Source organism: Nilaparvata lugens, chromosome 6 (genome assembly GCF_014356525.2).
Source record: "Nilaparvata lugens isolate BPH chromosome 6, ASM1435652v1, whole genome shotgun sequence".
NCBI lineage: Eukaryota > Metazoa > Arthropoda > Insecta > Hemiptera > Delphacidae > Nilaparvata > Nilaparvata lugens.
Window position 1 is genome coordinate 40,375,411 of NC_052509.1, and position 24,645 is coordinate 40,400,055.

The 24,645-nt window shown below is 35.1% G+C and overlaps 1 protein-coding gene across 1 annotated transcript in view; it reads right to left on the minus strand.

Moving 5' to 3' along the window:
* The window catches only part of LOC111061278 (dynein heavy chain 6, axonemal-like), a 182,765-nt gene that overhangs the window by 139,538 nt on the left and 18,582 nt on the right, over positions 1-24,645 (minus strand). The window contains exons 17-29 of the mRNA XM_039430794.1: positions 23,466-23,723; positions 22,885-23,094; positions 22,066-22,278; positions 21,046-21,192; positions 20,675-20,851; positions 20,114-20,305; positions 19,642-19,788; positions 18,508-18,627; positions 18,187-18,323; positions 15,704-15,894; positions 15,410-15,525; positions 5,105-5,250; positions 2,888-3,033 (exon numbers count right to left, since the gene is read on the minus strand). Of these exons, the coding sequence (XP_039286728.1) occupies positions 2,888-3,033; positions 5,105-5,250; positions 15,410-15,525; positions 15,704-15,894; positions 18,187-18,323; positions 18,508-18,627; positions 19,642-19,788; positions 20,114-20,305; positions 20,675-20,851; positions 21,046-21,192; positions 22,066-22,278; positions 22,885-23,094; positions 23,466-23,723 (2,200 nt within the window). The remainder of the gene's footprint in view (positions 1-2,887; positions 3,034-5,104; positions 5,251-15,409; positions 15,526-15,703; positions 15,895-18,186; positions 18,324-18,507; positions 18,628-19,641; positions 19,789-20,113; positions 20,306-20,674; positions 20,852-21,045; positions 21,193-22,065; positions 22,279-22,884; positions 23,095-23,465; positions 23,724-24,645) is intronic.

Consider the following 24,645-nt stretch of genomic DNA (forward strand, 5'->3'; position numbering starts at 1 on the left):
GGATGTAAGGAACAGTTAATAATTGATGCAGAAATCACCTCAAATGTTAAAAGAAAACACAGGAACTTATCATTATGACTACATGGATTATAAAAAAGCTTATGACAGCGTCCCGCACTCCTGGTTGCTACATGTACTGCAGATGTACCGTGTGAACCCACAAGTTATAGTTTCTAAAAACTGTAATGACAAAATGGACGACAACACTTAGCATGAATAAAAATAAAACGAAACCAATCAGAATAACACGAGGAATCATCCAAGGAGATTCACTAAGCCTCCTATGGTTCTGTTTAGCCCTAAACCCTCTCTCCAATATGCTAAACAAAACGAAATATGGCTACAAATTGGAAGGAAACCAGCAAAATACTTACACCCTTTCCCACCTCTTCTATGTCGACGACCTCAAACTCTTTGCAAACCCTACAGACAGCAACTAGATTACCTCCTTAAAACTACAAAAAACTTCAACCGTGACATATGTATGCAGTTTGGATTAGAGAAATGCAAATTAACAGCATCAGAAAAGGAAGACAGGTCACGGAGCTACCCTACACAACAATCAGCAATGAGAAAATTGAAGATATTGCCGAAGGGGACACTTACAATTACCAAGGAATAGGCAAAACACAAACCGAAATTAAATTGAATCTGAAGGGCAGATATACGCCTAAAAACTATTCTTAACACGCATCTATCAGCAAGAAATAAGGTCAAAACAGTAAACACCTAAGCCATCTCTACACTAACATACTCTTTTGGAATAATAGACTGGACTGAGACAGATCTAGAAGCCCTCAACACTCTAACTAGAACGAGTTTCAACAAATCTTGTGCTCACCAACTCATTCGGCCACAGAAAGGTTCACACTCCCTAGAAGCGAAGGAGGAAGAGGAGTTATAGATATAAAGAATATGTGTAATGAACAAATCGATAGCCTCCGAAAATACTTCTATGCCAAAGCACAATCAATACCCTTCCATTCAGCAATAACTTACCTACCAACATCCGGCACCCCACTGAAATTGAACAATCCAGATTTACAACCGCAAATCAACAACAATACAATAGAGAAAAAGAAAACTAGTTGGAAACAGAAAACCCTACATGGTAAGCACATCAATCACATATTGCAGCCCCACATCGACCAAAAAGCATCATCAAACACCTGGCTCACGAAAGGTAACATCTTCATTGAGACAGAAGGATTCATGACAGCTATACAGGACCAGATATTCAACACTAGGAATTACAAAAATATATTTTTTGAAGGACCCAACAACTCAGACCGACACATGCAGACTCTGCAGTAGAACAACAGAAACAATAGAACATATTACTAGTGGATGTTCAGTACTAGCGCCAACTGATTACACAAGGAGACATGACAACGTGTGTAAAATACTACATCAGGAGCTGGCACTGAAGTACAAACTGGTCAACAATCATACCCCCTACTACAAATACCAGCCGAGCAATGTCCTTGAGAACAGTGAAGTCAAAATCTACTGGAACAGAGATATAATCACCGATAGAACTGTCCCACACAATAGACCAGACATCACAGTAATAGACAAAGAAATGAAACACACCTACCTATTTGATGTCACAATTCCCAACACCGGCAACATTCAAAAGAAAACAACCGAGAAAATAGCAAAATATCAACTTCTTTGTGACGAAATAAAGCAGATGTGGCATCAGGAGCGAGTCTACATAGTTCCCATTGTAATATCATCAACAGCCGTAGTTCCAAAATCACTTCACAAATCCATAGAGTAACTGAATCTTTCACCCGACCTGTACACTCAACTACAGAAATCAGTCGTTTTGGACACCTGTTCAATAACAAGAAGGGTCCTGAACATCACGGAAAACAACAGTGAGGAAAACTAATGACTATTACACAACACCATCATACCAACAAAGTGAAAAATAGTGGGACAAACAACTGCGACTAATACTTGTATAATATGATATGAACTTCAATAATACATTAATATTGTCGATAGTCAACAAATTACAACTGTATGTTATTGTTACATGTATAATACGAAATATATTCATCAGTCAACAAACTCAATAGTAAAGTGCGCTTACTTGACTTGAGTCCGTAAACACTCTAATGACCATCCATCTGGTTGTGAAGAAGCATACCAGCAGAATAATAATAATAATAATAATATAATAATAATAATACATTAATATTGTCAATAGTCAACAAATTACAACTGTAGGTATGTTATTGTTAAATGTATAATACGAACTATATTCATCAGTCAACAAACTCAATAGTAAAGTGCGCTTACTTGACTTGGATCCGTAAGCACTCTAAAGACCAACCATCTGGTTGTGAAGAAGCATACCAGCAGAATAATAATAAAAGCCTGATATCCTCTTGATGGACATGTTGAGAAAGGAGGCTATCATAATTGATGTTGCGGTGCCAGCTGATGAGAACCAGCTCAAAAAAAATCGTGGAGAGAAACTTAGGAAATATCAGGAGCTCGCATTCGAACTCAAAGATATGTATGGCTTGCACAAGGTAAAAATATTGCCAATTATTATAACTGTGGGTTGGCTGATACCAAAAACAACAGTGGAATGCTGCAAAATGATTGACGTTTCAGACAATCTAGTAGAAAAAATGCAAAAATCAGTTCTTCTAGATACGGCACGTATAGTACGTCAAACACTGCAATGTACCTGGTAGTTAAAATGTAGGCTGATGAGAACAATCTGAATAATAGAGAAGAATTGAAGGTTGCATGTAAATGCCCCTCTTATTTGTATAATCCGCAAAAGCATGAATAATAATAATAATAAATAATAATAATAATAATAATAATAATAATAATAATTATAATGTTTTTTTATGAGAATTACCGTAATCAGGCACCATCATGGCCATAGGACGGAATAATGACTTGAGATTGTCGGGCAGTTCTGTTCGTCCAGCATATCCTGGGTTCATCGTGATGAAAGCCGCGCAAGTCATCACTAATTTGATTTCTCGACCTTCAAACATGAATCTAAAATTTAAATACAACAGGAAATTTGTAATTAATGGATTTTCATAACACTATCTTGTTTTTGGAGTAAGTTTGTTTTGTGTTTAAAAATTTCTCTAATAAGTGAATATTCTCTATTTTAAAAATAACTGAGTGTTATAAATTATTATTATTTTGGTATTTGGAACATCTAAATTCAAAAGAATGGTTTGTATAAATATTTTTGGACTGAAAATTTTGTAGAAATCTAGAAGACATAAACTCATTTGGACTTTTAATGTTACCTAAATTTGGGAGAGAAATAGTACAAGGTTTCTTAGTTTTTCTCTCTCAATCTGTGCTTCATTGTGAAAAAAGAATAAATAAATAAATGCTCAATGAATTGAAATTAAATTAAGTTTAATCCAATTTCAAGATTCTTGAGACGGCATATTTACAATCATGCTAAGAAAAAATCATTTATTTATTTTATTACAATTTAGTTGCGTAAAGCCACACATTTTTGAGCAAGGCTCAAGTGGCATGCAACATGTCAAGTTCAGGATCGGAATCCTGAGAATGCGTTGCAGCACTCCTCTATTGTATAGGGACATGCCTCTACCAATGTCCTGGTTATCTTAGATAAAAACACTTTATAACCACCACACAACCTAATATCCTCTGGAATAGAATTATAAAACTTTAATCCTGAGTAATACGGCCCTTTTTCAAGCAGAGAGAGTCTATGAATTGGGAGCTGGAACAAACATGCATTTCTACCTCGAGTTCTGATTAATTCGGTCAACATTGAAAATTTCTGAATTTTTGAACACAAAAGAAACCACTTCCAAGAAATAGATAGCTGGAACAGAAAGAAGCTGGAGTCTCCTGAGTATAGGTTTACAGGAAGAAGAAGGACTCACTCCCTCAAGAACCCCAAGTGCTTTTTTCTGCATTTTGAAGCATGTGTTCAAATAGTTCCTTCCTGATCCCCAAAATAGAATACTAAATCTAATCAATGATAGGAGATATCCATGATAGACCCTTAGAGCTGTCGTAATATTTGAATTTGCCTTTACAGTTCTCAGAGCGAAGAGAGCATGATACAGTCTTTTTTGGAGCTTTTCCACGTGGCTATCCCACTTCAAGTTCCCCTGCAGTTCCACCCCTAAAAATTTTGTTTTTTCAGAAGCAGGATAGTCCCATCCCATTACCAGTGGATCATTATCATTCCCTCTTGCAGAAAACTTCACAACATTCGTTTTACTCATATTATTCAACTTTAATGAATTATCTTTGAACCACCTGTTGATCTGTTGTACAGCAATCTTAGCTTTCTCCATGACTTCCAGATTATTGTTACCTTTAACCAAGATTGTCGTGCCATCAGCATATATAGCCTTGTCATTAATATATATGTCATTATATATATGTCACCATTATGTCATTAATATATAGCCTATATAGAATTTAGATATTGTATTTAAAGTTTTACATGTTTGGCAGAGTTAAATACAAACAGGACATACAAAGTCAAAAAGTCACAAAATATAATCAGCAGGAATCATCAAAGCAATTTTACTCAACAATGCAAATTAAAAGACAAAACACAGACACTCATTTGAATAAAAATCACTGGCTAGGTCTTTCTGGGTGGGAGTCTAAAAATCAAGAGATGCAAGGATGATCTTAGAAGATAAGAACAAAAGAATAATCAGAAAGTTGATATTAGGTCATCAAAAACAAACAAAAAATACATAAATTCATAATTTCTCCTGAAATGGTCCAATAACATTGAAATATCGAAGAAAAATTATAGGTAAAAGGTAAGTACAATAAGATATAAGATTTAGCCCAACATATGATTTATTCAAGTCTATAATGCTTCAGTGTTCAGTGATCAACATTTTGAATGTTTAATACTGAATTCAAATAATTTTTAAAAAGGTTTGTTCATCGAGAGACCATAATAATAAAAATGAACCATAATATTAAAATGAGCAAGACAAATACATGTTTCATCATCCACCCCATTTCCCATTCAAGTGTTACGAGGGTCAATTTTTGAGTTGTCAACAATGGAATAGTGATAATTATGATAGCGTTGAATTACCTTGATGCTTTGGCTACTTTGGCGTTTCTAATAGTGATGAGCTGTTGAGCGATGACTGACAACACTTCGATGTCGATTCTGTTGAATTCGTCGAAACAGCACCAGGCACCCGACTGCGCCAACCCACTAAAGAATCTGCCCATCATCTGCAATCAATTAATTATAGTTTGTGTAAAATGAGTTGAGACTTGGCCCTCCATCCAAACAATTACATGGTTACCAATTCGTGTAAAATTCCAACTTTCTCAAATTTCCAATTCAACGTCAGAATTGGATGTAGAATATCATCCCCGATATCTTAGTAGTGCTAGAAAAGATCCAGGTTTGACGGATTAAAAGAAAATTTAACTTTTATGATAAAATTGGAAACATCGCGAAAATTTGTTTTTCTTTTGAATATCACTTCTCTCATAATCATGGGGCGTCGTAATGCGTAATAATTTTATATCAAATTAACGGGGAGAATGTCTTCTTTCTATTGGTGTCTGGATAATTTTTATACGACCTATAGTTATTTTTTAATTAATGATTATGTTCGTCAATGTTGAGACATTTCAAGCAGAAAACATGAAATTTTCGACATGCTGGAGACTTTCTTGTTTCAAAAGATAAGTGGGTGGTGAAAGCGAGAAAGTTTCTCAGAAATGATTAAAATTATTTTTTCAATTGTCAAAAGTAGTCGGACGATCGTATTTTGGTCTCTAAGGAATTTTAAAGTTCGGAGAGCGGCTGCATGGTATGCATTGTGTACCAAATTGTATGCTAAAAGCTGGACATTTACGAGATATTTGACTGAATTATTTCAAACGTAAGCAGCTGATTACCTCTACACCTTTTCCAATTTTATTTGAGAAAGTATCAAGTTAATTTGAGAAAGTTATTGTAATTGAGAGTAGTCACTTGTAATTGAGAGAATGTCAGATGTAGATGAGAATAGTCAATTGCATTTGGGAAGTCATCAGATGTAATTGAGAATAGTGAATTGTATTTGAGAAATCATCAAATGTAAATGAGAAGATATCAATTGAAAATGAGAAAATTTTCCAATTGACATTTGAGCAGGAAAAGATACTGTATTAAGGTACGTACACTGTATTCCAATTACTACCATAGGCTTTGCATGGGGGCAAATTGATAGTTTCAATGGTGAAAGTATTTCCCCTGTACAGTTTACGAATGATTGAGTATCATTTCTATGTATGTATTGTCAACGCGACTTTTGTCTCCAAACATTTTGTGAAATATTGCACTTGATGAAGATCAAACTCTCTATATTTACGGCGCAATTGAACTTTATAATCAATCAATTGAATCTCTTGATCAAACAAGTCGGCAATTCCTCAATGGATTTTGGGGCTTGAAAATCATTTGTTTTCAAAAACTAAACGTTTTATTGGAATATTGAATATATTATTTTATATGTATTATTTTTTATATATTTATTATATATATATATATATATATATATATATATATATATATTTATATATTTTTTATATTTTATTATGTATTATTATTATAGGTATTATTTTATATGAGTAGCCTACAGTTATGAAAAATATGAGTACTGGAAATAAACATTAAAAATAAAAAAATGCTATTCCTTATCCTGTACACTACAGTATATTTAATGTAGCTAGCTGATCATCATACATAAATACAAGTTGAGACTCGCAGCTAAGATAAATTTGAGACTTCAAACTACAGTAAAAATTCTACTTATGTTAATGATACTTACAACTGAGCATTTATTCCTTCAGAGGTTATTGAATTGTGCCTAATTGAAATAGTTATGTAACAGCTCTTTGCTCTCACTCAATATTATCACTTCACAGAAAAAAATATTGTTCATTGGTAAATTTCTCCAGTTTTATTTTGTTTTTAAATTATAATTTCCTTTTTTGTAATCGTCCAATACGAAAAAACTTTAATATAACTTGAAATTTGGATACCGTATTGTAATTAGGCAAAATATTGTATCATTCCTCAATGAGGGGCGGGCGAGTTTGGTGTCCTCTACCGGTCAATGTTTTTTAAATAATCATAGGCCTATCTGAAAAACGCATCTTTCGCTCCCATTATTATTCATAATATGGGCCTGCTATTTTAATGATTTATTTTGATTTTATTTCAATTACTTCATCACAAAATGATACACCTTTTGATGAGTTACCAACCAGTGCACTGCAAGTCTATACCTGAGTAAGTTACCCAGCTCGCACTTTCTTACATACCATACTGTCATCAGAAAGAGAAAGATATTTTGCTGCAGTGTACGATACCGTATCGCTTTCAATTAATAAGAATAAGTTGGCGTTCATAACAAAATTGAACGTAATTTATTTACAAGTTTGATAGAAAAAATGAAAGGAAAAACAATTGACACATTAACTATAGTCTAATAAAATCGAAGTATATGATAAAGGCATGAAAAATAATGAAATAGTAGAAATTGTATATTCAGTAAGTCCTTATAGGTTAATAATCTTTGTACCAGTAATATAGGATGCATAGAATGTTCCTATTCCATTATTTTCCAACTTGCATAATATCTTCCATTTCTAAGGCTGCAGGATGGATGCTTGTAGTATGTTGGACAGCTCTAGCACAATCACCGCCAACAATAGTATTTTTTGCCTCGTCAATCACATTTTATAAATAAACAAGTCTTTGCTCTCCTACTCCTGGAGGTTGCACTTGTGGAATTCAAAGGTTCGCCTTCACATACGCCTCAACTTTTGACCAAATTGTCTCTACCGGATTCAGGTGAGTAAGGTGAGTAAGGTGCCAATCGCAGTAGTGTTGCTTGAGTTTGGTTGATTACTGCCTCTAGCTGGCTGTGGCAAGGCGCATTGTCAACAACAATAACCAGATCCTGGAGCCGATTGCCATTGTCTTGCCATTTTCCCAGAAGAATTTCAACCCAAGAATTCGCTAACTCATTGGTGAATGAACCTTTTCTGCGATCGACAGCTAAAACGCCTGCTGCTGAAATCGCAGAAATCAAATGTACGTTTGGTCCTTTGCTCGCAAAGGGAGCCTTTGCACTGCTCTGTTCCCAGCCCTAGAGCGTCCTCTTCTACGCCTACAAAATAGATTGAAGTTTATTTCATCCAACCAAACTACTTGTTTCCCTTGTTGTAGTAGTTCGTTCAATTTACGGACATATTCAGCTCGCCTTGTCTTGTTTTCAATTGTGTTCATTGCCACTGGTTCATAGTGACATTGTTTGACTCTAAAAACTCTATTCTCAAGGTAATTTCCTAGTTGATGTAGAAATAATTTTATTGAAAGCAGTCCAGATCTTTGCTTTGATTTGTTTCAAGGTGAGACCTGAATCAGTCTCTACCCAACTCGTGACCACATCAATTTCTTCTGTTGAGAGAATCTTTGGTTTCTTTCCTCCTTTGGGTAGGGAAACGTCTTCGCCGGATCTGATCCACCGATACCCAGTTTTGTACGGCACATTTAATTGTGCACACAAAGCCGCCCAATCCTCTCCCCTGTTTGCCGCTGAAACGATCCTCTGCCTATCTTTATTGACATGCTTTGAATAGACATCTCTTTCAACATCATCCACATGATCAATGTTTTGGCGGCATATTGTACATTGATCTTCGTTTTGATTAATCAACTGACGCTGATTTCCTACAAATGCCTTGTAAAATAGATGTCGACATGACATTAACCTTACAACTGATTTTCTTACCATATTCACACGACAAATACCGCAATTGTCTTTTAGCTCCAGCCTTCAGTACAGTTCAAACAAGTCGCTCTCCAAGTTACACTTTCTCACATAATTCACCACATGCTCATCAAACTATGTAATCTTTCAAGAACTTTAAACACCCAAAACACACTTTTTTAACAAGAAAATCCTCAAGTCTACGCAAATCGACCTCAGAAGTAAGCAAATGAACAGCTACAATGAGAACGTGAAAATGTGAAGAAGGTCAGCTGGTTCTCTAAAATCATTTCTCAATTACAACTGACAACTTCTCGATTTCAAATCGTATGTTCTCAAATTGAAATGATGCTTCCTCAAATAAAACTCACTATTCTGAATTACAAGTGATGACTTCTCAAATACAATTGACTATTCTCATTTACATCTGAAGTTTTCTCAAATACAAATGACTATTCTCAATTACAATTGATACTTTCTCAAATACAGTTGGAAAAGGTGTAGAAAGGCTGTAATGAAACACTGCTTGGATTATTCGAGGCGAGGTTGTCATTTTCACTATTTTATAATCATATCTGGCATGCAGTAGCTGAATTTTTTAATCGTTCTGTATTTTGCTTTTGTTGATCCCAGCTATTGATAGCCTATGGTGGCACACCATTCAGCCGCTATCCTTGACTTTGAAACTACTAACAGGCCAAATTACGTTGTTCCGAGTACGTTTGACAATTGGAAAAATAATTTCAATTATTTCTGAGAAACTTTCACGCTTTCACCACCCACTTATCTTTTGAAACAAAAAAGTTTCCAGCATGTCAAAAATTTCAAGTTCTCTGCTTGAAATATCTCGACATTGACGAACATAAACATTAATTAAAAATTAACTATTGGTCGGATAAAAATTATCCAGACACCAATAGAAAGGAGACATTCTCCCCGTTAATTTGATAAATTATTACGCATTACGACGCCCCATGATTCTGAGAGAAGTGATATTCAAAAGAAAAACAAATATCCGCGATGTTTCCAATTTTATCATAATGATTGTTCTAAAACAAAGGTTAAAGTTCCAATGTTTAACAAGTTTAAATTGTACTGTATTTTGATTGAAGATTACTTTGAGTCAAAAAATGGAAAATGAATGAAAAAATGAAAAAAAAAACTATTATATTTTAGTCAGTTATCGACTTTATTGAGGAAAATTTGTGTTCTACAAACTATAGTAAGTGGAAATAAATATTGGACGGCTTTTTGCCACAACTGCTTGGATTACAGTGCTAGGTAAAGTACAGCTAATATGATTAGCTTCCTGTGCAGAAGTGAAGGTAATATTCTATAAATTTCTGTGATTATTATGGCTGGTGACGCCCTTTAGCGTATTTAGTAGATTAAGTCTAGTTTTAAATTAGTTTTAAGTCTTGCGGCAGTTGTAGTGGCGAGGCCGGCAGCTGCTGTGCCCTAGCGGATAAGTTAGTATTTAGATTATTCTATCGCATAATCGCCAGTTGAATTTGTCAGCTCGGATCGGACGGTGAAAAAGCAGGATCGTTGTTGTTTTTTCGATTGTTGCCGTTGAAATTCAATTTTACACGTTCGTCGTTGTGTTAAAATTATTATCGATATATTAACTGTCCCAAGTTGGGGAAAAGTACAGTTTTTCCTTGTTATTTGTGAATATATATATTGAAATATTCAACTAGTGCGATCGGACTTTGAATTGTACAGCAGTGTAAAGTAATAGTCAATATAGTAAAGTTATCTTCCAAGCAATTTTCGGACTGATCAGTAATTAAATTGATGCCAGAATTAACATACATCGGATAGGGGTAGCAGATGTACAAGAGAGGCCAACACCTTTTCCCGACTCCGTATTGTCCTGCCACAAACCTAATTCCAATTCCTGGAGTAAGTTGGTATTTAGTATTTGAAGAAAACTACTTGCTGGTGAGTAACCAAATAAGTCACTTCTGGAAGTTACTGAATTTGACGCAAACTTAGTCAATTCAAATCCACCAGCTTTAAACAGCTCTTTGGCCTGACTACACAATTTTTTCGCGTCACTTACAGAAGGGACAGACGTTACCAAATCGTCCATGAACATATCTGTAGGAATGCGAGCTTTAGCATCCGGAAAATTATCGCCTTCCCTCTCAACCAACTCATGGATAGTTCTCAAAGCCAAGTACGGAGAGGAAGTGATACCAAATACGACACAATTTATTTCATAGGTTTCAACAGGATCGTCTACCGAAAATCTCCATAACACCCGCTGAAATTCACGGCAAGATTCACTCACAAATATTTGACGATACATCTGTTTCAAATCACCTGTCACTCCAATTGCAAAAAGACAAAAATTCAATAGCAACACGAAAATGTTCGTCTGTAACTTCTGACCAGCATGGAGAATCGAATTCAATGACAAACCAGTCGTAGTTTTAGCGCTTGCATCATAAACGATTCTTACAGGTGTAGTAGTACTACGAGCCTTCACGATTGCGTGGTGAGGAATATAATACCCCTGTTTATTTTCCTGATCTTCAATCAAGGTCATGTGCCCTTGGCGCAAATAATCCAACATTATTTCGTGGTATGCGATCTTCATATCTTTGGAGCGAGCGAGACGATTTTCCAAATTTGTCAATCTCCGTTTAGCCATAGAATATGAATCACCCAAACAATCAGCTGATTTTTCAAACGGCAAGGATACCACGAATCGACCTGATTCCAAACGACAAACAGACGAACGAAAATTATTTTCACAATCCAACTCGGCAGGTGTAAGATCATTCCCCGATTTAGGACAATCTTCAACCTCCCAAAACCTCTGTACTAGGTCATTCAAAGGTGGACTAGAGACGAGCAAACAATTATTGAATTTTTTATTTTGTGACGAGTTCAAAACTGGGGCTCGACCCATAACAATAAAACCCAGTTTACTGTCAACTAATTTGACTGAACCTACCTCTTGATGAGATTGGTAATTATTGATAAGATCGGGAAAGAATTCGGCACCCAAAATACCATCCAATTTTCCAGGGATGAAAAATTTATCATCCGCCAATTTCAATGATTTCAAGTAGGACAACTTAGACACATCAACTTCACGAGATGGTAATCTGTCAAGTATTTTTTCAACTACCAACGCATCAACAGCAAACGAAAATGTAGTGTCAGCGTGAGAACGAATTGTGAACGACGCTCGACCTTGAACCTTGCTTGATTGACCGCCAAACCCAGTGACAGTTGAATAGACAGGTTTAATATACAAGCCTAGCTGACGACACGCACGAGAAGTTACAAAATTCAGGAGCTGATGACAAGTCTCAATGATCCTCTAGGACTAGTGGCTCCTCTCACGTTGTTTTTGAAATGTCTTATAAAAGAATTATGGCGTATTGGTTCAGATTGGGATGAAAAACCGCCTGATTCTATTGCATCTCAGTGGGAGATATGTCAAACAGAATTTCAATCTTTGTCGAATTTGTCCATTCCTCGTCACTTAGGAGTATTTGTTGGTTCCAAGATTACATTAATTTGTTTTTGCGATGCAAGTCAGTCTGGCTATGGAGCTGTGATCTATTTGAAATCACAGGAAGAAGATGGTAGTTCTTCAACAGTAACGCTGCTGTGTGGAAAATCAAAGGTTGCACCGGGGAAAACTCTATCAATACCGAGATTGGAATTGTGCGCTGCTCTTCTCCTAGTCAATCTACTTGAAGCTACCCTCTCTGTCCTCGAACTTCGTTGTAAAATCGTCCGAGTTGTCGCTTTGTCGGACTCAACTGTTGTTCTCCATTGGATAAGAGGTTCGCCGTCGCGTTGGCAAACGTTCGTGGCTAATCGAGTCTCGAAAATTCAAAACTCACGCATCGATTGTTGGATGCATGTTTCTGGTGAGGAAAATCCCGGCGATTGTTTATCGCGTGGTCTTAAACCAATGGATCTCATTAATCACGAGACATGGTGGACAGGACCCCACTGGTTGACTATGGAGGAAAATCACTGGCCTGTAAAATTTGAAATTGAAGAAATAGAGTGTCCACCTGAAATGAAATCTTCAAATGTTGTCACGGTTGTTCAATCTGAAAGTGTTTCAGATAATGTAATATATAATTTGATTGAGAAATGCTCTGACTATCAACGTTTGCTTCGTATCATGATACTAGTATTGAAGGCAGTGCGAATATTGCCGAAGCAGGTGAACTGGAATTCGATGCGGCGGAGAGATATTTGTGTAGAGTCGTACAGAGAATTCATTTTTCACGTGAGCTTGTTCAACTAAAAAAGGGTGAAGATTGTGCCCCCAAATTTCAGCGTTTGTCACCGTTTATAGACAAGGAGTTAATTCGAGTTGGTGGTCGTTTGCCGAACTCAGACATGGATTTTGACAGCTGTCACCCTATTGTCTTGCCTAAGAGTGATCCTTTCATCACCCTCTTGTCGATCATTATCATCGAAAAAATTGTCATGCTGGTCCTCGTCTATTAATGTCGTTAATAAGACAGAGGTTCTGGATATTTTCTGCTCGTGTGGTCATTCGGAGTCGTATTCAAGAATGCAATAGGTGTTTCCGATGTCGGCCTAGCGTAACACCTCCCAAAATGGGTGATTTGCCTGCATGCAGGGTACTCCAGAGTAAACCGTTTGGACAGTGTGGTGTTGATTACGGTGGGCCTGTACGCATCACAATGGCTCGACGCAGAAATCCACTCATCCTCAAAGCATACATTTGTCTATTTGTTTGTATGTCAACAAAGGCTGTGCACATAGAATTGGTTTCTGATTTATCTACGCCGATGTTTCTTTCAGCATTTCGCCGATTTTTATCTCGACGTGGACCTTGCCGTGTAATTTATTCCGATAATGGTACAAATTTCATTGGTGCGCATGCACAGCTGGTACAGTTAGCGAAATTATTGGATTCGTCGGAATTTCAAAATACAATTACTAATGAGCTGGCTGATTATCGAGTGGATTGGAAATTCATTCCCGCTGCTTCCCCAAATTTCGGTGGAATTTGGGAAGCCAACATAAAATCGGTCAAGTCGCATTTGATAAAGGTGATTGGCGATCAATTATTGACCTATGAGGAGATGAATACTGCGTTGGTTCAAGTGGAGGCGGTGTTGAACTCTCGGCCGTTGTGCCCTTAGAGCGAGGATCCGAACGAACCTCTCGCCTTAACTCCGGCTCATTTTTTGAAGTTGACACCGTTGACGGCTTTTCCAATGAAGGATGTGACCGACATTCCCGTCAATCGTCTCACTCGTTACGAACTCATCGACCAGCTTGTTCAATCGTTTTGGAATAGGTGGAGAAAGGAGTATCTCCATGAATTACAAGTACGTGGAAAGTGGTCCAAGTCATCACCTCCTCTCACTGTTGGAACGGTTGTGATAGTGGATCAGCCTAATCTACCCCCATTGAAGTGGCCTCTAGGAATCATTGAGGAAGTGTTTCATGGAGCCGATGGTGTCATACGTGTGGCAGTAGTACGTTTAGCTACTGGTCGTTTCAAACGTCCTGCCACCAAATTGTTTCCATTGCCAACACAATAATTCTTAGGATAAGAATTATTGTTCGTTTTGTTGTGTTAGCATTTTTCTTTTGTCGTCTTAATTTTCTTTCGGTTTGTTTTGTTTTGTCTAGTTTTGGCCAAAATCGTGGCTGAAAACTACGTTTCAGGGTGGGGGGAATGGTGACGCCCTTTAGCGTATTTAGATTAAGTCTAGTTTTAAATTAGTTTTGAGTCTCGCGGCAGTTGTAGTGGCGAGGCCGGCAGCTGCTGCGCCCTAGCGGATAAGTTAGTATTTAGATTATTCTATCGCATAATCGCCAGTTGAATTTGTCAGCTCGGATCGGACGGTGAAAAAGCAGGATCGTTGTTGTTTTTTCGATTGTTGCTGTTGAAATTCAATTTTACACGTTCGTCGGTGTGTTAAAATTATTATCGATATATTAACTGTCCCAATTTGGGGAAAAGTACAGTTTTTTCCTTGTTATTTGTGAATATATGTATTGAAATATTCAACTAGTGCGATCGGACTTTGAATTGTACAGCTGTGTAAAGTAATAGTCAATATAGTAAAGTTATCTTCCAAGCAAATTTCGGACTGATCAGTAATTAAATTGATGTCAGAATTAACATACATCGGATAGGGGTAGCAGATGTACAAGAGAGGCCAACACCTTTTCCCGACTCCGTCTCGTCCTGCCACAAACCTAATTCCAATTCCTGGAGTAAATTGGTATTTAGTATTTGAAGAAAACTACTTGCTGGTGAGTAACCAAATAAGTCACTTCTGGTATAAATTTAATGCTGAAAATATTACTTACTACATTCAATCTATTAATTATTGCTCTCTTTATTCTAGCATATTATCATTCAATATTTTGCTCTTTTTAAATTTATCGACAGTCCTCTGCTCTCGTTTGTAATATGGGCTATCCAATGGCAGATGTTTACACCACCTCATTTGAACTATTATTTTTTTTTAATCAAAATTAGGAAGAGAAACAGTTTTGTGTTTATCCTGTTGATTCTCTCCCAATCATTTATTTGATGTTGTGATTGTGTAAATAGAATGAATGAAATTGAATATTATTGGCATTACCTTGTAATCTAAACCTTCCGAACAATTGAAGACAACACACTGGATTGCTAGCGATTTAGCCAGATCCTTTGTTGTTTCAGTTTTCCCAGTGCCAGCCGGACCCGCGGGTGCTCCCCCTATGAAAATACGGAATAGTTAACTGTATTTCTCCTGTCCTAAATTCATCAAACTTGTGATAAAACTACAAAGGGCTTTGTCCTTGAAACAAAAATATCTTTCAAGGCATTGCCGAATAACGCTTTTAGTTAAGTTATAAAATGTATTGAGTTGAACAAGCTGAGAAATAGTATTTACCAAGATCGAGCTGGAGAGCACCCATCAGGCAGAGGTAGCACTTGTCGGTGAGGGGAGTGATGACCAGACGCGGCGACGCACCCAGGTACTCGAAGCCATACACGTAGCGCGCGTTCGACATGCGAGCCACACAGTTGTTGATGTCTGTTTCCCAGTAGTAGCGCAGTTGCTTCTGCCATTCGAAATTATCGCTGCAAGTTTTCAGAAGAGAATTTCAGTAAACGTATTCAAAATATTCACAACAATGAAAATAGTCAGCCAAATTATTGTTCATATTTACCTATACCGGTACCATATATATTTTCAAAAAATCAGATTATTGCTTATATTCACCTATACCGGTACCATAGATAGATATTTAATCATAGGTTTTTCATTTATAAGAGATTTTGTATAGAAAAACTTGTAATCATCACTGACACAAATTTATCAATATAACGAGATATCGGTTTTACTTGCTATACCACTGTCAAACTCTGGTGAACTGTTAAACTCTGAAGTTTATCAGAAATTGACAATATCAACCACCACTAAAAATAATTTATTGTTATTGACAGAACACAGTGAGGTCTATGTTTTAACTCGGATTTTCTTTCGTCTGTATGTAACGCATTTACGGCCAAACGCGTTTAGAATTCTATGAGATTTGGCAGGAATATTCCTGATTTAACTGCACGTCGATGTATACACAAGTTTTTTTTTGAAATTTTGCATTTTAAGGATAATATGAAAGAAAAAGGAATTTCCTCCATACTCCGATATCACTATATATATATATATATATATATATATATATATTATATATATATATATAAATTAAAACAGGAGACACGATATAAATAGATTGAAAACACTTAAAAACTTACATTAGAAATCGGGGAAATTTTCGGAGACTGTGTCTCCTTTCTCAACCGAGTAGAAGACTCACGGTTGACACAACTGAGTCTTCTCGGTTGAGAAAGGAGAAACAGTCTCCGAAAATTTCCCCCATTTCTAATGTAAGTTTTTAAGTGTTTTCAATCTATTTATATCGTGTCTCCTGTTTTAATTTATATTACAAACTTTAAAGTGTCTTATATATATATATATATAATATATATATATATATATCATCTACTCTGAAGATAGGATTAATCAGACTATAGAATCATTCATAATCAAATAGCTAGATAGGCCTAATTGTAGAAGAGAAAACTGCGTGAGGTCTATTGTTCACAGAACTACTAGTTTATAACACATTATAAATGTGTTTTGTTAACTATCACAAAAAAATTTATACGATCAGGTAGGATAAGATAATATTGTGAGTTTTCATTTCATATCACTATAGTTTATATTTCAGGTGACTCTATACCCTTAAATAAAAACTTTTTTCAATAGACACGTTAAAAATAAAAATTCAATCCAATTTATTTTATTTATTCATTTATTGTATAAAATACTATAATCATAATACAATTATGACATTGGAGGAAAAATTAGGCTGAGCCTGTACTATTTCTCTCCAAAAATTTTGATAAAATGTTAATGTTGTCCAAAAGATAAGGTTATTGGTTGTAATCACACACTGCTTCGTTACATGATTTTCGGTCCAGGAATGATGATTTAAAATTTTGAATTTAAAAATCTGGTGTGGCGCACTCACACAACTTTCCTTGCCGTTATGAAAATTGATCACCTGACGCTAGTGTTCCCGCGCATCTCAAGTCTATTATTCAAAGATTTGAGCCAGCTGGTGACAGAGCAATAACGCTGGAGACACACGAGGTCTGCTATCTCTTCATAGTGAATCATTTAATAGAATCAACAGTTGCTAACAGTTTGCCATTGGATAATCACATTTTCTCAAATTTCGAGCTTATTTTTGATTTTAGGTGAAAATGTTACTGATCATGAATTGTAGAGATTCTCATGCTCAATCTTTTCCACTCGAAATTTTTTGTTTAAATTGTATCTGAAGCCTGATAATTGAGAATCTAAAATCAAACTTTGCATGGATGGGGCGGAGCTCCTGAAATTTTTACAGATATGGGACTTGTGGCAGTTGATAGAGCTTATCGATGACTATTTTAGGCATAACTTTAATCAAAATCGTTGGAGCCGTTTTCGAGAAAATCGCGAAAAACTCTGTTTTTGACAACATTTTCGCCATTTTATCCGCCATCTTGAATCGCATTTGATCGAAATTGTTCGTGTCGGATCCTTATATTGTAAGGACCTTACATTCCAAATTTCAAGTCATTCCGTCAATTGGGAGATGAGATATCGTGTACACACACACACACACACACACACACACACACACACACACACACACACACACACACAATCATTCCTAATCATTTTCAAATTATTCTCTAAATAATTGACAGGTAAGACAATATCTATTTGAGAAATTATCAATTGGCTTTATATTTATACATCATCTTCATGTAAGATAAGGAAGTTGTTTATTTAAAGTTTCAGTGATTTATTTGGCATACCTTGATCTCACTTTATTGTGAACCATTGACGTTATAATGTCCCTTGCATGTACGTCTATGGTGATGAGCGAACACAGTATCATCCTCTTCAATCGATCCAAATCTCCGCGCACCATTGCCGCCAATTGGTTCAAATCCTAAACATCACAGTTTAATCACGTCTATCATATTTATGTTCCACTATCCACATCTACTGACTTCTACTGTTGGAAGGTTGAATTGAAACTAACTTTATTCAGATTCGATTTCCAACACAAATTGGATATTCATAACATGCTATTCATTTTTCAATAAAATTAAATATTGAAATTGCTTACTTACTTTGTAACATTTTTTCTCGAATGCTTCCAGTTTCATATCAATACTAGTTCCATTGTTATTTGTAGTAAATATTTCTTGAACATCTCTACACCACATGGCTTGCGAAATAGTCAATACAATCTGAAAATCGATTTCTTATTATATAATAGTTTTAACAGTTTTTGTGAGAAATTGCAAGAAACCATAAGATATTAATCTTTGAATAATTATTATAATAGTGAAGTTAGAAATTAATTCAATAACAATAATTTGTTTGGAGTGAAACATCATGATAAAAACCATGTTAACACAAACAAATTACTCAGCATTGGAATCTGATTTCATAAATCTATAATATTATAAAGAAGGAAGGTATTGGCTTATTAATACATACATGTACTGGAAAGGAAAAAACGAATGACGCATTATCGCTTATGAACTAACGACTGATTAACTTGCAATATTTCATAAAGATTCTAAATTTACCGAGGTTGGACATGAACTTAAAAAAAAGAAAAACTTGTAACTTGAAGAAAACTTTTCCCTTCATTGTTATTAAAATCAATTCTAATATAAAATCAAAACAAATTTATTCAATCTGTGACTCATAGTTTACGTATATAAGTTATATAGCTAATTACTTATATAGTCAGCACTCCTCATTCCATTATTGTTGATGTAGCATAGTTGTAGTGGAAGGTAACATTGAATTTAGTAGTCAGTTCCAAGCTAGCGGACATAGTGAACGGAGCTCTATCGCGAGATATAAAATTTTAGTAATATGTGGTTAACAACTAAATTCATTTTTTAAAAAGACTATTTGATTAATCGCAATCCTAACTTGAATAAAAGCCCAACCAAGGAGAGCTTTCTCCAAGTAGCTCCATAGCTTAGTTGGTAGCGCGCAAGGTTCATGAATCAAAGGTTGTGGGTTCAAGATCTATAAAACTCATTTATCTTTGCTGGAAATATTCAACTCTGTTAAAGATTGTCAAGCACAATTTAATTTTCACAAAATAATGAATATTTTTTATGTTTCCTGGACATAAGGTAATTGCATTTTACAACACAAAATTTCCCCCGTGTAAAGCACGGGATATCTGCTAGTAATTTATAATGTCATCTATATTCCAATAGAATTGAATATAAATTCACCTGAGAAGGATGTAACAGAACCCATTCAGATCTCTTCTTCTCCTTGAAGTCATCCAATGACTCTTTCATCTGTTTATGAAGCGAGCTGAACATGGATTGTTCTACTTTGCCAAGCCAATCTTCAACATTGCCTCTTGCTTTCAATCCCTATGAGAAATAAAGAGAATAAACTTTATGTTAAAGAAAACGAGCTTTGTGTATGTTTAGTGGAAGCTATGTATATGGTTTAGATAATATGGTACCATAATATAATACCCATAGTTTTTAGTCATATGAAACATCCAAGTTTAACATTAATCTAATCTAAAACATCATTAATGATGTAATAATGAAGTTGTGGGCAAAATCCCCGTTTAAACAGAGATAGTGCATAAATACAGACACGACCCCACGATGCAGATCATGACATATATTTGACAATAGAAACCAAGCATTGTGAACATAGAAATAATAATCCAAATACATTAATTACCTTTCCAAGTGAAACCCTCTCACCCTCTGGTGAGATCATAGCAATGATATCAGTGGTGTATTCAGTTGACTTGACCATTTCAGTGGCTGCTTCTTCTGCATTACCTTCAAGGCTTTTCACTCCAAACTCCAATTTGGCTATTGCATCGAAACATTTTCTCAAATGTGGTTGTACGGCGAACGGGTTTCTTGTCTGAAAAAATTTTCATCAGACATATTTGAATATTGTACAATTTATTTTGCATATACCATGAACGTTATCTTTGAAGTCTTCACATTGAGTCTCATTCACTACTACACAGTACTGTTCTGTACCCTACATAAATTATCTTTAATGAATTTCAATACATTTTTGTGAGCTAGAACAAGAACATGTTAGGATTTTTCACATTGTGATTTTCAAAACATAAAATTACAAACTCATGATCATCAAACGTTTATGTAGATGGAAAGACTGTAGATCCTATAATAGCAACATATTACATTTCAATCTTCTAATCACAAAGATACTATCGACTCATTTATAAAAATGGAATTCTTTATAATAAATGAGAACAATTACCTGAGCAAGAATTTCAATAAGTTCATCATTAGACAAGAAATAAAAACGAGGGAATACAACTCGCTTTGTTTCCAAGTAAGCTTCTAGACATTTCATGATTTGATCCAGTAAACTGTTATTATTCTGGAACGTTTCCAACAATCCTGGATATGTGCAAGCAGGCATCGCTAATGGATTCTGAAAATTGAAAAAAGTTTACTCTTAAATTTAATATACTGAAATATATATGTTGGAATTGAGATGCGATACAGCTTTAATATGGTTGCTGGTCCTTTACTAACTATAGTATTAGTTCAAATAGTTCACGGTGAAATCAGTAATATTAGACAAGTCTATGCATCTACCAGAGGGATAGAATTGAACTTAATAACCTTGGCTGTTCGGCGCATAATTTCCTTCCACGATCGGTCAACAGCCATGAAAAGTTTCGATTCATAAGGAAGCTGACGTTGGATGTCGGGCGCAGAAAATATCGACTCAAGATAGAGCCAGTTTGTTTGACAAGTCAACCACTCATCCTGAAAATTGAGTGAATGAACTTCATATTAATAAATGAATAATGAATTTCAGTTTAACTAATTACTGAATAATTCAGCTGCATATTACATTACTGTACAAGGATATTCTCTAGAAACAATATTCTAAACTAACTATTTGAAAAATGAATAGGCCTATATTGTTCATCGAAAGAAGAGATAACAATAAAAAGGATTTGCGATTGTGTGCTTATAAAAATGATAACTCATATCAGCTCTTACTTGGTGATCAAGTAAATAGGCTACCAGTTCTCAGTGCTTTCATTCACACTGAATCACGTGATTATTCAGTTCATCAGTATTATCATCTTTATTGGTACCTACTCTTAGAGATGTTAAGTGGCTACTGTGAATCGGTCTTGCTCATTAGATTCCTGCTGACACACTATAGACGAGAACTTCAGATGTAGCTTCAAGTATCATCATTTTTCATATGAGAACTACTTGAAGAACAGTATTGAGAAGTAGACAATAGAAGTAATTGAATATAAGCGCAGAAAGCCAAGTACAGCTAAATGTCGTCACCTCCACTAACCAACAATCAAACTCCTTGAAACAGATCTATTGAAATTTCACAAAAAAAACATTAAATACGTAATGCCGCCAGGAACGTTTAAAAAACAGTCCAAACATGGGTATGACATCGAACGTATTCCTCTGTGTAGCCTACAGTTTACTTTTGTACAACATTGTGTAAATAAAGAATTTGATTTGATTTGACCGTGGCTTGAGAAGTTGGACAATTCCTAGCTCCATGTGCCGAGGATGAACGTCATTGATTGAAACTCTATCTCTATCCCTTCTCAAGAGTGAGTAATTTACAGAAATACTTTGTATAATTTTTCACTGATTTACCAAAGTTCTTGCGAAAAGATCGAGTTTGCTGGACCATCCATCGACTCGTGTCTTTATGGGCCCCACATGTCGCGAGCTGGCAATTGTCATTATATTGATGTTGCTCTCATCAAGCGCCGCCTGAACCTCCTCCAGTCCAGCAAGTATGAACACTTGTTTCGAATCTCGGTGAGGCAACACACTGAATTCCAATGAGTTCCATGCATCTTCAACCTGCAAATCACAGTAAGCCAAATATTTCACTTAATAATTCAACTTTCCTATCGCCAGCATCTATCTCCTTATAGTGGAAAAATGACAATTAATGTTTGAATTATAGCATATAATTTTTTTAAATTATTGTTTTTTCAATGTTTATCACTTATTAAAACACAGTATTTTTATTAGTTATTGATAACGGAGAATAATTAGTAGAAAGTGTTGATATAAATATTGATACTAATATTTTAACAAATTATTCCTATTCCTATTATTTTTGAAGAATAAAAGGATAATATGAAAATGATATAAAATATTGACATTTTGCATATACAAAATAATCTTAATATATGATAATCATTTGACATGAGGTGCATAATTACGATTTACGAATCAATCTTCATTTTATTATATTTCTATTGAAATTTCCTACTATATTAATTTAATTTGAGTTTAAATATCAAGGTTTACGATTTTCTCCACGAATGGAAGAATTTAATTGAAATAGTTTGTTTTAAGATTGAATTATAGGGCTAGGAATGGAAGAGTTTGAGTAATCATTGATGGTAATTATGTGTTAATACTCAAGAAAGGAAAACCCATTAAACCATTTTTACAAACCTTTTTTAACAAAGCTTCAAGGCTAGCTTCAGAGCTGGCTTGACCTGATATTTCTTGGAGTTCTTGCGCAGACAAAAATGCTCCGATATCTTCCAATAGTTTAAGTGTTTTCTTCTCACCAGGCGAAAACTTGTAGTTCAAAATTTCTTCAACTTTCAACCAATGCCGAGGCTTCATGTTGGGATTTCTCAATGAAGTGATGATTGGAAGCTGAAAAATTCATTTGAAAATTGAACAATGTTAAGAATCTTGAAATTGAAAAAAATGTAGTGCATCAGTTTCATGTAAGATACTAATAAATATTTATATTCCAGTACACTTGTCTTTTTCTTTAGGGCTAATTTTGAATATAAATCTGAGTACCCTTTTTAAAATTATTTCGTCACAACATGTTCGGCTATGTGATACCATTATCAAGTGATTGAAAAATTATTTTTTCCATGTCATGACGAAATAATTTTAAAAAGGGTACTCTAGATTTTATTTATAAGGGATTTATATTTTTATTTATATCCAGTACACTTGTATTTCAGCTAATTGGAAGATCAAATAAATTGAGTATTAGTTTATGAACACTTTACCTTATCTTTCATGAGTTCAACGCTCTCCTTCAATTTTGACACAATCAAATTGGTCGGCAAGCCTCTTTCAAATTGTAAGCAATTTTTCAGGAATTTCGCCGTAGCTTGATTCATATCCTCCGGATTGAGAGTGTCAAAATCATTGTAGGTCCATTCATTGACATAATTTCCCCAGCCTTCAAGGCTTTCCCATAGAAGAAGTCTCAACTTGACATCATTCATGGCCTCATCCAAACGATCAAATCGTGTTACTTCAACCTTGGGAAAAATTTAAATGTAAAACTGGTAAGTATAGGAAAGGAAACATTAAATCAAATTGAAAAATTGTTTGATTCATTAACAGTCTATCTGAAGGTTGAGGTTGAGTCGCTACAACATCTTTCACAACACATTTAAAATCAAATAATATTATGTAATCCTCAAGTAATACACTTTTTATGATAATTTAAACTAGCCCACTTATTTTTTTTGTTTAGTTTGTAAATGAATGATGAATCATCTATACAAGAAAATAGCATACATCATAGGTATTATAAGAATACTTTATTTCAAGATGAAGACTCGTCTTTTGGCCCATAGTCACTTGGAAGGATGAGTAGGTAGTCAATGTTACGTTATCTGTGATGGGCCGAGATAGATAGATAAATGACTTTTATTTACACTTTACAATAAAAGTGATGTGGGCGAAATTGAGGCAATAGAAGCCCCCTCTTCCATTTAACCCACGATGATAAGTTACATAAAAATAATAATATACATTAAAATTTGAAATTAAATGATAATTAAAAATTATAAGGAAACAACTAAATCAATTCACTACAAATTGAATAAATTAAGAGGAAAGAAAAGAGAAAATTAAAAGCAAGAAATCTTAATAGTGAATAAATCTCACTCACACAAAACATTCACACACACACGCACACACAAACACACACACACACACACACACACACACACATCACACTTACACCTCTAAAGGACATAGAGTAAAACCGCCTAGTTAAGCCCTCCCCCCCTGATCCACGCCACGACAGCCGCACTGAACCGGCGTTGACTGTCGAGCCCCAATAATACGAGCAGAGACTCAATAATGAAATAGATGAATCAATCCAACATTAAATCTCAAAGGTTGGTTTTGATGATCGAATCTTACATGATAAAAAATCTAACGAACAAATTG